Source organism: Giraffa tippelskirchi, chromosome 7 (genome assembly GCF_054371585.1).
Source record: "Giraffa tippelskirchi isolate mGirTip1 chromosome 7, T2T-mGirTip1v1.2.pri, whole genome shotgun sequence".
Taxonomy (NCBI): Eukaryota; Metazoa; Chordata; class Mammalia; order Artiodactyla; family Giraffidae; genus Giraffa; species Giraffa tippelskirchi.
In genome coordinates this window covers 141,686,063-141,700,336 of record NC_137281.1, presented here as the reverse complement: position 1 = coordinate 141,700,336, position 14,274 = coordinate 141,686,063, and the positions used below count along the sequence as shown (strand labels likewise).

At 52.4% G+C, this 14,274-nt stretch overlaps 1 protein-coding gene across 4 annotated transcripts in view; it reads right to left on the bottom strand.

Annotated features, from left to right (window-relative positions):
* Nucleotides 1-2,512: 2,512 nt before the first annotated feature.
* SUSD6 (sushi domain containing 6) overlaps nt 2,513-14,274 on the bottom strand; it is a 50,492-nt gene continuing 38,730 nt past the window's right edge. For 3 of the 4 annotated variants that reach the window (XM_081508822.1, XM_081508820.1, XM_081508821.1), the window contains 4 exons: nt 12,428-12,625; nt 11,318-11,456; nt 8,451-8,869; nt 2,513-6,420 (listed from right to left, as the gene is read on the bottom strand). In XM_081508822.1, coding sequence (XP_081364948.1) covers nt 6,395-6,420; nt 8,451-8,869; nt 11,318-11,456; nt 12,428-12,625 — 782 coding nt within the window. In that variant the 3' untranslated portion in view covers nt 2,513-6,394. Of the gene's footprint in view, nt 6,421-8,450; nt 8,870-11,317; nt 11,457-12,427; nt 12,683-14,274 lie in introns of all 4 variants that reach the window. The other variant, XM_081508819.1, reaches the window with a different exon arrangement.

The window sequence follows — 14,274 nt, the reverse complement described above, 5'->3', positions numbered from 1 at the left end:
ATTTTCTTTCTAAATTTTCTGAAGTGATTATGTGTTACTTTGGCATATTTAAAGATATTTTAAGTAGTCTGAGAAAGCCCTGCCCTGGAGATTGTTACTTTTGTCCTTGTCTAGGAGTCTCAGCTTTCCATATTGGGAGATAGGGGTTCAGTAGCAGGGTAGAAAATTTCTTTTCTCCCCTTCCATCCGCTTTCCAATCTGGGCCAACCACTTCAAAGACAGCCCTTCCCCCAGCAGTTCTGCAGGTTTTGTGGGCTGTTTCTTTTGCTCCCCTCATCTATCGTCAAGAGAAAGGCAGCCAACCTGTGGCTGACCCCGTTTTGACAAAACTCCCTTCCCCAGCACTCCTTACCTGATGGGATATGCTTCTCCCCTATATCCAAGGAGAGAGACGTCTTACCTCTCATTGAAACAAGCGGCCTTGTCTTTCTGGGTTTTTTTCTTGTGGAGAAACAACTCTTGCTGCTTGGTGCATTTATTTCTCATCACATTCTGCATAGCTTAAATGCCTCCTCTGTTGACACCATGAAGGGCACATCCCAGTCCTCTGAGAGGAGGGTACTGTATTATCCTCATGAACACTATGCGATTTCCCTGCTCTGAAATTAAAGAGTTCCTCCTCTATCTGAAGCTCACTGCTGAGAACAGAGACTCTGAAAGGCAGTAGGAAGGGGATGAGGGCCTTGAGAGGCAGGCAGAATCTGGTGGGGTGGGAAATGGGCTGGGGAGGCGATCACTCCTTCAGGGCTATCTGGGTTCGAATTCGATTCTGGCTCCACCTTGGGCAAGTCAGTTCACCTCTTTAGGCCTCACTTCCATTCAATGTGATTCAGGGCTCTGGGCAGGGAAGCTATTAATACCTGCTATGTAGAGCTGCTGCGTGGGTTCCATGAGTTGATACACATGGTACACTTAGAACCCAGCCTGGTGCAGAGTAAGTGCTTTTTAAGGACCAGTCATTACCACCATCCGGAGAAGGCAATGGCACCCCACTCTAGTACTCTTGCCTGGAGAATCCCAAGGACGGGGGAGCCTGGTGGGCTGCTGTCTATGGGCTCGCATAGAGTCGGACACAACTGAAGCGACTTAGCAGCAGCAGCAGCAGCAGCATTACCACCATCAGGCTTCCCTGGTGGCTCAGATGGTAAAGAATCTTCCTGCAATGCCGGAGACCCGAGTTCCATCTCTGGGTTGGGAAGGTCCCCTGGAAAAGGGAATGGCAACCCACTCCAGTCTTCTTGCCTGGAGAATTCCATGGACAGAGGAGTCTAGCAGGGTACAGTCCATGGGGTCGCAAAAAGTTGGTCACAACTGAGTGCCTTTCACTTCACTTCCACTATCACCATCACTCTTCAAAGCTGGAACAACACTCTTCTCTCCACCCCTTTGCAGTTATGACAGTGTTGCTTGGGCAGACCCTACTGAAGACGGGTGTTCTGAGCCTGAGACTGGGTGTTAGGCACAGATACCCCTAGAACGTTTTTCCACATGACACTGTGTGTAAACACATCCTGACCATTTCCCAGGGGGACAAACCTAAGGGTGGGCTGAACTTTTATCCCAAAGTACCCGGTACATCTTTCTACTCATACCCTTACTACCTGTTGAGTACTGTTGGCCTCTCCTATCTGGCAATGACCTCTCTTCACCTCTACAACCTCTGCTCTTTCAGCTCTAGGTCTCCAGCACTTCCTCTCCCCCTGAGAACGGTGTTGCTGTTCACCTAGCTACTCAAACTACCTTATTACCCACAGGGCCAACAACTTCTTACATGATCTCTCTCTTATGTATGTTTTTATCCCCATAAATTCAGTCTTCTTAAGAGACAGAGAGAGCTTCCAAAAACAAACAAAAAAGTGGAGCTAAGTCATTCTATTAATTAAAACCGTGAAGGCACTTCCTGTTGCCCTTAGGAAGAAGTGAAACGTCCCAGCATGGCTGGTGAGGGTTTCCTACCGTTAGCCTCTGTCTGCCTCCCTCAGGGTCCCCTGAGCCCTCTGCCCTCAGCCCCCTGCAGTGACCCTAGATTCCTTTTGGTTTCTCAAACTACAAGTGCTTTTCTGTTGCCCACGTAGACGCTGGGTCCTGCCCCTCAGTCTCACTGTTCTGGCCTCTCTCTTCTCAGTTACATGGCATTTCATCCACAAGGTATTTCTGACTGTCCCCTCAACGTAACTTAGTCACCACAGCCATCACTGGACGCCGCTCTGTCTTCCTTCCTGACATGTTAGGAATTCCATGCAGGCCCCCAACTCACCGTCTTGCTCACTGCTGAATCCCGGCCTGAGCACAGTGGTTGGCACGCTGAGAACTCTAAAAAGAGGACTGACATGTTTTCCCTTGTGTTTGTTTTCTCTCCTCCTTGTTCCATAGACCACCTCCCTGTCCCATCTCCTCTTATCAGGTACTTCTCCCCCCATCAGAGCTGGTGTTTTCATCCCCTTCATGAGCTCCTGCCCCGGGAGGGTTTCTGCAAAAACTTTCTTGAAGGATCACGTCTCTCACAACTGCCTTCATAAGAACTTTTTTTTTTATTATTATTATTATTTAGAAATGCAGTTATATACAGAGAAAAATTAAAATTAAATTAAACTTTGTACAAATATTAAAATACTATCTTCACACCCACTGCAATGTACAGGATACCAAAAAATATATATATAAAATAAAATAAAGCAAACCCAAACTGACTGAGTGACATCCTGCACAGTCAATGATGCGTGTGTCATGTGAAACCATTGCTGAGATCCCATAGTGGTGTGACGAGCCGCCAGGCCACCCTCAACCCTCTCCTCTTCCTGCCTGGTGAGCCAAGTGCTTTGCCCAGGCGCATCCCCCCAGCTCCTAGCCCAGGGCTCAACCTTGGGATTCTCGTTCAAAATTCTACTAGATTTTCAACTGGCAGTTAACAGGAGTTGCTTCCCAGGAAAGCTGAGCCTGCCTTTCCCTCTCTGGGGAACCAGCTACTCTACCACTCTGCCACACGAAATCCTCTCCGAGCCCCTCACTGGACTCCAGTAACAACAGGCCCTGTGCTGAAGGCCAGGAGCCCCGGCAGGCTTCAGGGAAGCTCCTGGACTCTGTCCTCAGCAAGCACATCTGGAATGAAGCTGTCAAAGCCTGTGTCCTTCCCTCCTGGGCCCTATATTTTCAAGGAGGGGGGAAAAAACCAAACAAACAGGCAAGGATCTAGAAATGTCTGCAGCATTTTCCATTCTCTATGTAGGGACGCTCCCTGGGAATGGAAGTGACATTGTTATGTGGGAAGTGGATGGTTTGAGCTCCATGGGGGTGGGGAGGGGAAAGGTCGAGTGCTAGGGTTCCTGTGCCACCACTGATTTAGCAGGAAAAGTATACCTTTGTCTGGCCATCAGCTTCTCCACGAAGCTTCACGGCTGGGGGAGGCGAGGAGGCGGTGGGCAGGAAGAATGAGGATGAGACAAGAGTTAAGCTCTGTTTGCAAATGGAGTGTTAGGAGGATGTACATTGAAATGCCTTATAAAACCAAAAGAACTCACAAAGTGGCCAGGACTTGGCCCACTTCACAGTTCACACCCAGTGAAATGGGAACACAGCACACAAAACTCAAAAATGGCAAAAGATAGAGCCTACCTGCTGAACTAAGGCATTGAAAATGTTACAAATCTTAAGTGATTTTTCACCAGATACTGCCCTTTGAAAGTCACTGGAATGTGACTGCAAGTTGCCAAGATATAAAACCTGCAGTGAGTCAGCCCGTGTACGCAAATAAAAAGAAAAAACCGCTTCTTAAAAGTCCTTTGGTGTCGACCGTTCCTCCTGTACAAGTCCTCTGCTGGGTTCCCCTAGAGGTGAGCCAAGGGAAGCCAGACCAGGGCAGCTTTCCCCACTGCTCCAGGCGCCTCTGGTGGCCCCCAACACCATCCTGTCTCTCAGCCAGGCCCCACCCCAAGCCTGCCGTGGAGGCCCTGATCCTTCACAAGAAACAAGGGCCAGAAGCTCTAGAAACAGCAGTTCGTGGCTGATGTGGGAGATGAGAACTAACTGCGGGAAGCCATCACGGGGGTGATTAGCAGGGAGGTGAGGCTGGCCCGGCACCCACAAGCCAGGGGCCGCCAGGAGGCAGGCCTCATCCAAGCCAGGGACAGGGGAGCAGGGGAGCGGAGCCTCCCAACTTTTCTCTCTTCCCTCCCAGGTGGCAAGTCTGGGCTTGTGATCCCCCGGGGTGGGCGGGCAAGGTGAAGAAGGGTTCAGAAGGCAGGCTTTTTCATTTTTATCAAGCGCCAGGCGGATCATCTCTGTGGCTGGATAAACCGCAAACAAAAAGTGCAATTTCATGGGGAAAACCCCCAGAGTACTTATATAAAAAAGGGTAAGAGCTCTGTTTAAAAAAATATTCTAGACTCGAGTTCAGGTGCTGGCAGATGGGGAGACGAAAGCTGCGGGCTCAGCAGTGAGACTCTGGAGGGCCCTCCAGCTGCCCACTGGGCCTTGCCCCCTTCTGGAGGAAGACAAGGGCACCGCGGGTGGGGCAGAACCTGTGCAGGCTGAAGTGACCGGGGTCGTGGGGACCCCTGCCCTCCAGATGGGCCCCGGGCCAGCCACAGCTGGCAGGCGCATCTCTGGACACGGCCTCTTTGGAGGCCAAGGGCAGGCCTACTCTGTTCTGCACTTTCCCTCGGACACCTCCTCCTCGAGGGCCAGGGCTGTGGGCGCCGGGTGGGGAGGAGAGAGGGAGAGACGCTTGGCAGGCACTGCCCTTACCTGAGAGGAAGAAAGACTACAGGGGTGCGAGAGGCTGGGATGAGCGGGAATAAAGTGCGAGTGTGAGCGAGGAGGCGGGAGGCTGAGAGAAGGCCCTTCGTGCCCCTCCTCTCCAAGGCCACCGGAGCTACCTTGTTAGGTCAGGAACTGAAAACACACTGGGCTCTAGTATTTTCAGGCTCGGGGGAGGCGCAGAGGGACAGTGCTTCAGGAACAAAAATGATAACAAGCACTCCTTAATGCCCCATCTTGTGAAGAGGTAGCAGCCCTGCTGGGCCCTGCCACCCGGGCCAGAGGGAGTGGCCCCAGCAAGGGCCCCGAGCCACTCCTTCAACACCAGGGCCCTGGAGCCAGGTTGCTCCTAAACCGTCCCCACCAGCAAGCGTGTGCAGCTGGGTGGGGGTGTGTGCTGATGTCTCTGGGGCCCTCCCCTGGAGCCGGGGAGGTCCGGGGGTCGTCTGTCAGCTGTGACGAGTGGAAGGTGGCAGGGGAGGGCGGGATGAGGAGGAGAAGCAGCAGCTAGCAAGCAGCAGCATGCCTCCCGGGCACAGTTACTAAGGCACGTGACTGCGGTGACGAGGACCCTCAGGACCGGGCTGAAGCTGCCTGCAGCCGTCTAGGGGCTCGGTCGGTGCCCCTCAGGCCCCCTTCCATCACCACGAACCCAGGGCAAGGCCACTGGCCCCCGACTGCCAGTGACCAGTGGGGCATCCCGTGGCATCTCAGAACTCTCACGTCCCACGGGTGACGCCGCCGGCCTTGGCCGGCAAGGAAGCCAGGGCCGCGTGGCGTCACACCCAGGAGGCAGCAGGCACCTTCCCCTTAGGCTCCAGGGAAAGAGAAAAAAAACTGAGGCCAGGAAGGTCAGATGCTGGAAGTAGGCAGTGAGGACTTGCATATTAGGAAGACAAATCATTAACAGCCACCATCCTCCCCTCCCCTGGGATCTTCTGGACGCTTCTCAGAAACTCACCAGGGCCAGGAGCCGCCACCTCTGAGCTAGACAGCTGGGCGCTAGGGTGGCTGCGGGGTGACTTTTCACAGTCTCCGTCCTCAGGCGAGACAACGCGCCGCTGCTGTCAGCCAATGGCAGGCCCAGGGCCCCACACTCTGGCTCCAGTTGAAGCCACTTTTGGATCTGCTCCTGCTAAGGGCAGTGGTGCCAGCCTCCAAAGCAAATGGGCCAGACCCAGGTCTGGTCCCCCGCAGCAGTGCAGGCACGAAGGCTTGTAGGACAGCAACTAGCCTGCGTGACAGGGAAACCGGACGGGGTGGGAGGAAGGCACAAGTAACCATGGCGCACTCGGGCCCACATGAGCTGGCGGGGCTGCCACCCAAGAGCTGGCTGGAGGGGACCCGGAGGGCTCAGGGGAGGGAAGGGTTCAACCCAGCACGTTCAGATAATGTCCCCGACACAGATGGGAAGGCTGGGCCGGGCAGGGAGCCAGCTCCTCCAGCCGTCCAGCAGGCAGATGGTGAGACTCTTCCTGGAGTTTCCAGCGAAGTGGGCCTGCGGGCCCTCAGAGGTGTGAAGATACACAGACACACAGGTGGGCAGCTTGGGTCTCCGGGCAGGGCGGCTGGAGGACATGGTGCTCAAACCCACAGGGAGAGGAGGAAGGGCAGAGAGGAGAGAAGCCCGTGGCAGCCCTCATGCTTCTTTCAACAGTGGGATATCTGCGGGCGGAGGAAGACGGAAAGCACAGTGGTTACCCTGTGTGGGTGACGGCAGCACAGCTGACCCCGCTGCGGGGACCCCCTCACACACTTCTAGGTAATCTAAACCCCTCACCCCTTCTCTGGGCCTTCCTTGCTCATCTCTCCATCTGTCTGTGTGACAAAATCTGAATAGTCAGTCGAGTATTCAAGCCCTTTCTGGTCCTGCCACCCTGCACCCTCTTCTCTGCTTTGATGCTGCTGGTTTAGTTGCTTCTCTTTCTACCCTTATTCTCATCCTGTGAGGCTATTGAGCCCTGGTAAGTCTCACCTCCTTCTTAAAGCCATCCTCCAGCTGTGTGATTCTGAGTAAATCACTCCCCTTCTCTGGGTCTCAAGTCATCTCACACATCACCTAGGTTAGACTGATACCCGAAGGGCCTGGTTTCTTTCAGGACTGTCTGCCCCGGATAACTCAGGCTCAGCCTGCAACCAACTCAATAATAACCTATGTGTCTTGTTTTGCACACCCCTCATTCTGACATACCTATTCAACTGACATGAATTTGAGCAAACTCTGGGAGATATGGAAGACAGAGGACCCTGCCGTGCTGTAGTCCATGGGGTGGCAAAGAGTCGGACACGACAGCAACCGAACAATGTTTTGACATGGACCCTACCATTTTTTCTTAGGTATGTGCTCCATCTTCCCAACTGACTGAGTCCATGCATGCAGAGAGCATGGTGGTTCTTTCCATCGCACCTGAAACCTAATCCAGCACCAGGTACAAGATGGGCTCTGTCTGAATAATGCTTGTTCAACACGTGGAACAAAGCCAGGGGACAAGGAGGAGAAGGGAGAAGAGCTGGCACCCCGTGGCTCCTTAGCAAGTACAAGGGCTGAGGTCTATGTCGATACATGCAGACACACAGCATGTACAGCTGCCTCAGGGGTCACTGGCTTCCAACTTTAAATCTGGCCCAAGTATTTAATGGCCCCTTCCTAGCTCTACATCCCACCAAGAATATAGGAGGCATACTGCTAATACTCAGGAACCCCTAAACCTGATCTGCACTTAAAAATTTCCAACTTCTTGGCTTTCAGATATTCTAAACCTTAGACACTAACTGTGCCCAGGACTCCCAGGAAGCAGAGGGCTCTAAAGCACTTTTGGCAGAGGGGTGGGGAGGTAGGGGATTGGTAAGCATGGAAGTCCTGACTTTCTAAAGGGAAACATCTAGGTTTATTCTGCATCCTGAACCACAGTGGGATTTCATGTAAAGATGGTTTTTAAAGTGACAAGAGTCAATCCCAGTGTTTGACGCTCCAGGCTTCAGTAAAGGCAGAGGTGTCAGAAGGCAGCAATTTCATCCTCTGACGGCTTTACCACACAGGCCCCGGAGTTACCTGGGAGGCAGCATGGCACCATGGATTATGATACAGGCTTGGGAGCAGATCCATCTGGCTTCAACTCCCAACTCAGCCATTTACCAATGGGCAAATGACTTACCCTCTTGGAGCCTCAGCTTCCCTATCTGTAAAATGGGGTTGGTAAAAATACCTACTTCTCAGGATCACCGTGAGGTCTGACTGAGGTAGTGCAAGAAAACCAAACAGCACAGGAGCTGACATACTCCTATTTAAAATGAAGCAGCTGAATGCTCTGGGAGAGAGACAGGCTCCAGTTTTCCTAAGACCCCACACCTCCTTGTCATGCCTGTCCTTTCAGGAACATAAAAATTATAACAAGAGGACAGGCCCCACTTCCACCTCCAATTGGCTGTCTACCCTTTGATTTAGCATTTCCCTGAGGCCACGAATAGTTTCAGAGACTCCAAATCTATTAAGATTCACAGACAATAGCAAAAGTCTCCCAGTACAGAGCCCAAAGGCCCACCTAGGGTAAAATCCTATTTTGTAAGATAATCCCCTAGGTATTATCTTTCTTTGCCCCTAAGCACACCAATTATTAGAAAGGCTCACAGTCCTTCCTCACTCCCAGCAAGGGCCCTGGCCAGGTAATAACTTAGGGTCGGCACAGACCACCTACCATCCGTGTAGTCCTCTGACGTGAGGCTTTGTATGTCACTGTTCTCTGAATCTGGGGCTTCTTTGTGTGCCACCCGGCTGTTCCCTGAGCCGGCCACCCAGGAAGAGGTGGTTGCCTGGTGCACCATCACAGTCTCTGAGCCCCGAGAGCCCCAGGCTTCACACAGTCCCGACTGGCCCGGGGCCTCCTCCTCGCTGCCTGCAGAAGAACAAGCCGCCTGGTCCTGCAGGTGTGGCTCCCTCGGCCCGCTCCTCCCGCTGGGCCCAGACCCTTCTGACAGCACAATCTGCACTCTGGGGTCCGCTGGTGGCACGCAGTGACCGGAACTGCCGTATACAGCCTCCTCGTATGACGGGAGCGCAACCTGGACTCCGTCCACCATGATGGAGACCTGGTCCCCGGACACCCCATGGTCACGCCTGCATCCAGAGAAGGAAAGGACGAAGGAAGAATCAGAATACACACCCAGGTAGGTATCACGATAACAACAACACCAACCATTTCTGAGGGCTTACTGTGTACCAGGTACAGCACTAAGGGCTTTATACACTTCATCCCACTGCATCCTCACCTGAGTCCTTCACCAAGAATGCGGATGAGGCGCCGAGGAGTTAAGTAATCTGCCCAGGCACACAGCTGGTAAGGGAGGAAGCTAGGATGTGCATCCATTCCACCTGCTTCCAGAGACTATGTTACTAACTTCTGGGTACACAGGCACTTGGCCCTCTGCTGCTGCTGCTGCTGTACTGCGTCAGTCGTGTCCGACTCTGTGCGACCCCATAGACGGCAGCCCAACAGGCTCCTCTGTCCCTGGGATTCTCCAGGCAAGAACACTGGAGTGGGTTGCCCTTTCCTTCTCCAATGCATGAAAGTGAAAAGTGAAAGTGAAGTCGCTCAGTCGTGTCTGACTCTTCTCGACCCCATGGACTGTAGCCTACCAGGCTCCTCTGTCCATGGGATTTTCCAGGCAAGAGTACTGGAGTGGGGCGCCATTGCCTTCTCCACTTGGCCCTCTGGTCCTGTGTAAAAACTAGGAAGCTCGAGTCTCAGAAATATAGCCACTGGCTCAGCACAGCTAAGCCAGGAAAGTGGGAGAACGGTGGCTGCACATACTTGTGAACATACCCCTGCCTGTACACTTCCAGCGGGCATACTGTATGGCATGTAAATTCGTTGTTGTTTAGTTGCTAAGTCATGCCCGACCGTTCTGCGACCCCATGGATTGTAGCCTACCAGTCTCCTCTGTCCATGGGATTTCCCAGGCAAGAACACTGGAATGGGTTGCCATTTCCTTCTCCATGATCTTAACCCAGGGATTGAATCTGCGTCTCCTGCATTGGCAGGCGGATTCTTCACCGCTGAGCCACCAGGGAAGCAAATTACATCTCCATAAAGCGCCTTTTAAAAAGAGGAGAAGGAAAAGAAACACCGTGATCTTGAAATGGGACACTAGACTCAAAAACTGAAGGAAGAATTCTGTTCTTTTGACTCAAGTCACTATGTTGCCTTTTATTTTTTTAATTTTAAACTTAAAAAACCTGTGGATTATAACACAAATGTCAGAGAAACACAGAAAAATGTATAGCTGATTTATTCCAAAGGTAATGCTAGTGTATGGGCTTCCCTAGTGGCTCAGCAATAAAGAATCTGCTTGCAGTGCAGGAGATGCAGAGAAGCGGATTCGATTCCTAGGTCAGGAAGATCCTCCGGAGAAGGAAATGGTAAATCACTCCAGTAATCTTGCCTGGAAAATCCCACAGACAGAAGGGCCTGGTGGTCTACAGTCCATGGGGTCTCAAACAGTCGGTCATGACTGAGCAACTAAACAACAATAATGCTAGTGTATAACCTCTTTCTGGGTCAAGAAATAGAACCCTGCCAGAACCCAAGCCCTAGCACCCCAAGACCATTCCTATCACCTCACCACCAAAAGTAACCACTATCCCAACTTACATTAAAATCATTCCTTTGACTTTTATTTTAGCAACTTTAATGCCTAAGCATGAATTCTTCAACATCATTTTAGTTTAAAATTTTTTTCTGGATCACTTTTATACACAGGCTCCCATCCCCAACCAAACAAATCTGGGGATGGGGGCCCAGGTGCTGGCGCTTGCTTTTAGTTCCCCACCGGAGCCTCTCTATGCATCCAGGAGTGGGCCCAGGGAGACAGGGCAGCGGCTTGCAAACATGAGCCTGCCTCAGAATCACTTGGAGTGCTGATGAAAGGCAGAGCCTCTCATTCTGTCAGTCTGGGTGGGGCCTGGAAATCTGCATTCCTAACAGGTTCCCAGGTGATGCTGATGCTGCCGGGACCACATGTGGGAACCACTGACGTGGCAGAAATAACACGGCACTGGAGTGGGACAGACTGGAGTTTAAATCTCAGCTCTGTCGTCACCTAGAGCAGTGGCACCCAACCTTTTTGGCAACAGAAACTGATGTCGTGGAAGTTAATTTTCCACTGACGGGGTGTGTCGGGGGGTGGTTTGGGGAAGATTCAAGTGCCTTACTTTTACTGTGCACCTTATCTCTAATCTAACGTTGCCACTGACCTGACAGAAGCTACTAGTCTGTGGCCCAGAGGCGTGGGGGGGGGGGGCCCTGACCTAGAGGGATGACCCTCTCTGACTTCACCTCTCTGAGCCTCAGTTTCCTAATCTGCAACCATCCTGTGAGGATTACGATGATGGATGAAAAGCAAAAGCACACTGCCTGGTACACCTGGAAGTTTAACACACGCAAGGCCCTCCCCTTTCCCTGGGCACGCACGGACCAACAGAGGACAGCAAGCCCACCAGCACCCTCTGCCAGTCCAGGGCCAGCCCCCCACAGTTGACACCTGCTGCCACCGCCACTGGGCTCACCGGCTGTGATGGAAAGACTTCAGCTTCGGCTGCAGCAGCACAAACAGCACCACGAGGAGGAGAATGAGTGCCACAGAGCTGGCAGTGGAAGCCACGATGGACAGAGTGGGGACCCCGAGCGACGTGTGGGTGTCTTTGTCTACGGAAACAAGCCATCATCAGCAGTGTTTTGTACCCAGTCACATGGAACGTGAGGCCCATGGCTGACCTTCAAAGGCCCCCTGCATGGTGCCATGCTGAGACATGCTAGGTATGGCCAGGGTCGCTTTTGGAGCAACGGTGCAGAGTGGCTTTTATGTCAAGGAAAGCGGACATTTCCCTATTCTGTTCCTGAAACTAAAATTCCCTTCACCTTGGACTGCTGAGGACCATCTAACACCTAAATTCACTAACTCCTAGAGATCTTACCTTTATAAACCCCAGCTGATCCTGTCCTCAACAGCAGGTTGGAAGACATGAACCATTCAAATGCACACATCTTTCCACCATCTAAAGTTCCACCCCCGTGGCAGAAAATTTTACAAAAGCAGGGCTGTAATCACCCTCTGTTCCAAGGTCTTGTATCTTTAGCTGTATATCTAAAGTCAGTCCTCACCCTTCTCCGGAGTGTCACGGTCCTGAAGCTGGAGTGAAAAGCCCAGAGATGGCTGCATGACACACACCTTCCCCAGGAGGCTGGACCTCCTGTCATGTACGACAGGAGGAGTCCAAGGGGGAGCACGCTTCTCTCCAGCTGGACCATGGCTCCGTAACAAAACAGTGCCCTTCCATTCAGGGAAAAATAATATACCAGAGACACTACAGAAGGTGCTCACACTGTGCCCATGTTAGCAGAACACGGTCAGAGGTCACCAGCACTGGGCTAGAGCATCAAAGGGACTTTGCATAGCACAGCAGATGCCTCAGTGGCTCGGCTGAAACGCCACGGGACACGCATCAGCAATCCAAATGTCTAACCGAGACGTGAAACCCCAAAGGAAGGGAGACTGCCGGTCGTCAGAGGCGCCACGCTGCCCTCCACAGCACAGGGCCCTCTGGAGCGAGTGTGCGCCACTTCCCAGGAGCTGGAAGCCCGGCAGCAAGTACCCCACTCTCGCCTGCCAAACTGACCCTCGTTGAGATGGCAGCTGATCTCCATGGCTGGTTTCCATTCGCCATCCTTACAAGTCAGGTATTTGTAGTCACCCTTCAACATGTAGCCTTCAGCACACAGGTACTCAATGACGCTGCCGGAGTTCAGGGGGTCTCTGCAGGGCCGGGGGTGGCAGATGTAGCCACCATTCTCTGGCTCCGGTGGCAGGGAACACACTGCAGAGATGGAGAGAGAGGAGGTACGGTGGTGAGGTTTTCCAGCAGGAGCGCCATCTGCAACACGGAAAGGGACAGTGCTGAAGTGTTTCCTCGGTAGGAAACACCCCAGGAGCAGCGTGCCAGCCCCTTGGAAAGGCTGCTGCTGAACGCTGGAAGTTCAGGTTGCCAAAGACAGAGGGAGGTGCCCTGGCAACAGGGGAAGCTGGGCTGCCAACACCACGTCCCCCTGCCCTCCCCCTTCCTACTGCCTGCAGAGAACTGCATCCTTCACTCAACAGTAGACTCTGACCAAGCAGATTCACAGAGACCTAGTGTGTAATATGGTTTTAATAAAACCTACTGTGTTTTAATAAAACACAACGAAACCAAGTGACAGGTGGTAAAACACCAGTAACCTGCACGGGGGAAATGTTAGCCTTGTTTCCTGATCAGGATCAGAAAGGACTCCTTCGTGTGATAAAACATGCCTCCTTGGCTCTCCAGAGGGGATTTCTGATGCATTTCCTAGGAGCCTCCCAAGCCCCTGGCACCACACAGTCCCTGACCCGCGTGGTCACTGCCATTACTCGTCTCCATCCCACAGTAAAGCCTGTACTTTTCATTTAGGTAGGACTGCTCAGTGTTAAAAGCACCTTCGTTCATCTCCTATCTTATTTATTTGTTCTGACAACTCTGTGAAGTAGTTATCCTGCCTCCCCTTTGACGATGAGGACACTGGTCCACAAAAGTTAAATGACTGAGCCAAGTGTAAGGCAGAGAGAGTCAAGGGCAGACTGGGGAGCAGGGCTGGGTCTGTTGATTCAAAACCTGTGCTCTTCCCACCAGCAGACACTGCTTCCACCCCAGGAGTGAGCGGGCCTTTAAGGAGTGTGTATGTCAAGGGTACCTCCCCTCTGAACAAGGGAGATGGCAAACGGTACCTAAATGCAGTGGGAACTCGGATGGAGACAAGCTGCGGTGATAAATCAGAGGCGCTGAAGGCCTGAACGGCCCAGGGGGAAGGTGGCCTCCGATTCCAAGGCCTGGGGAGGACGAAAAGGGCCTGGATGGACACTGCAGAATCAAAGTCCCCAGGCAATAGATCGTGGGGTGTGCCTCGCAAAAGTAGGAAGGGGACAACAGGGGCACTAAGGGATCATTGTTTGGAAGAAGATATGCTGGAAGGTGGCCAGGCACCCACAAACTTCAGCTTAGCCCAAGCCTTAGTAACGCAGGAAAGATGAAAGTCTCCAAAGGACTTCTGATTTTGCTGACACATACCCTGTCTCCATCAAGATATCACAAGGACATCAACATGAAAGTAAGAACCGCTGGGTTTCTGTTTTTCACTTCCTCTAATAGACCCAGAGTTTCTGACTATCTGAGATAAGGTACTCTCCCTTCATGGGACTGCCCACTACTCTCACCAAACACCACTTCCCTTCAGCCTGTAAACTGCTCTTATGTAAGACAACTGCCAGCCAGGAGGGGGGCCATATGAAGTCAAAAAAGAGACGATGGTTCCCTGCCCTCAGGTTACTTATCACTGAGATTCGGAGAAAAGACTCCATTACTTAACCTATTAAAATAATGAGGTAGGTCCACAGGTATCCAGAGAAGTCTGAACGTCCTCTCTGAAACTAGAGGAGCCCAAATAAGCCCTCTCA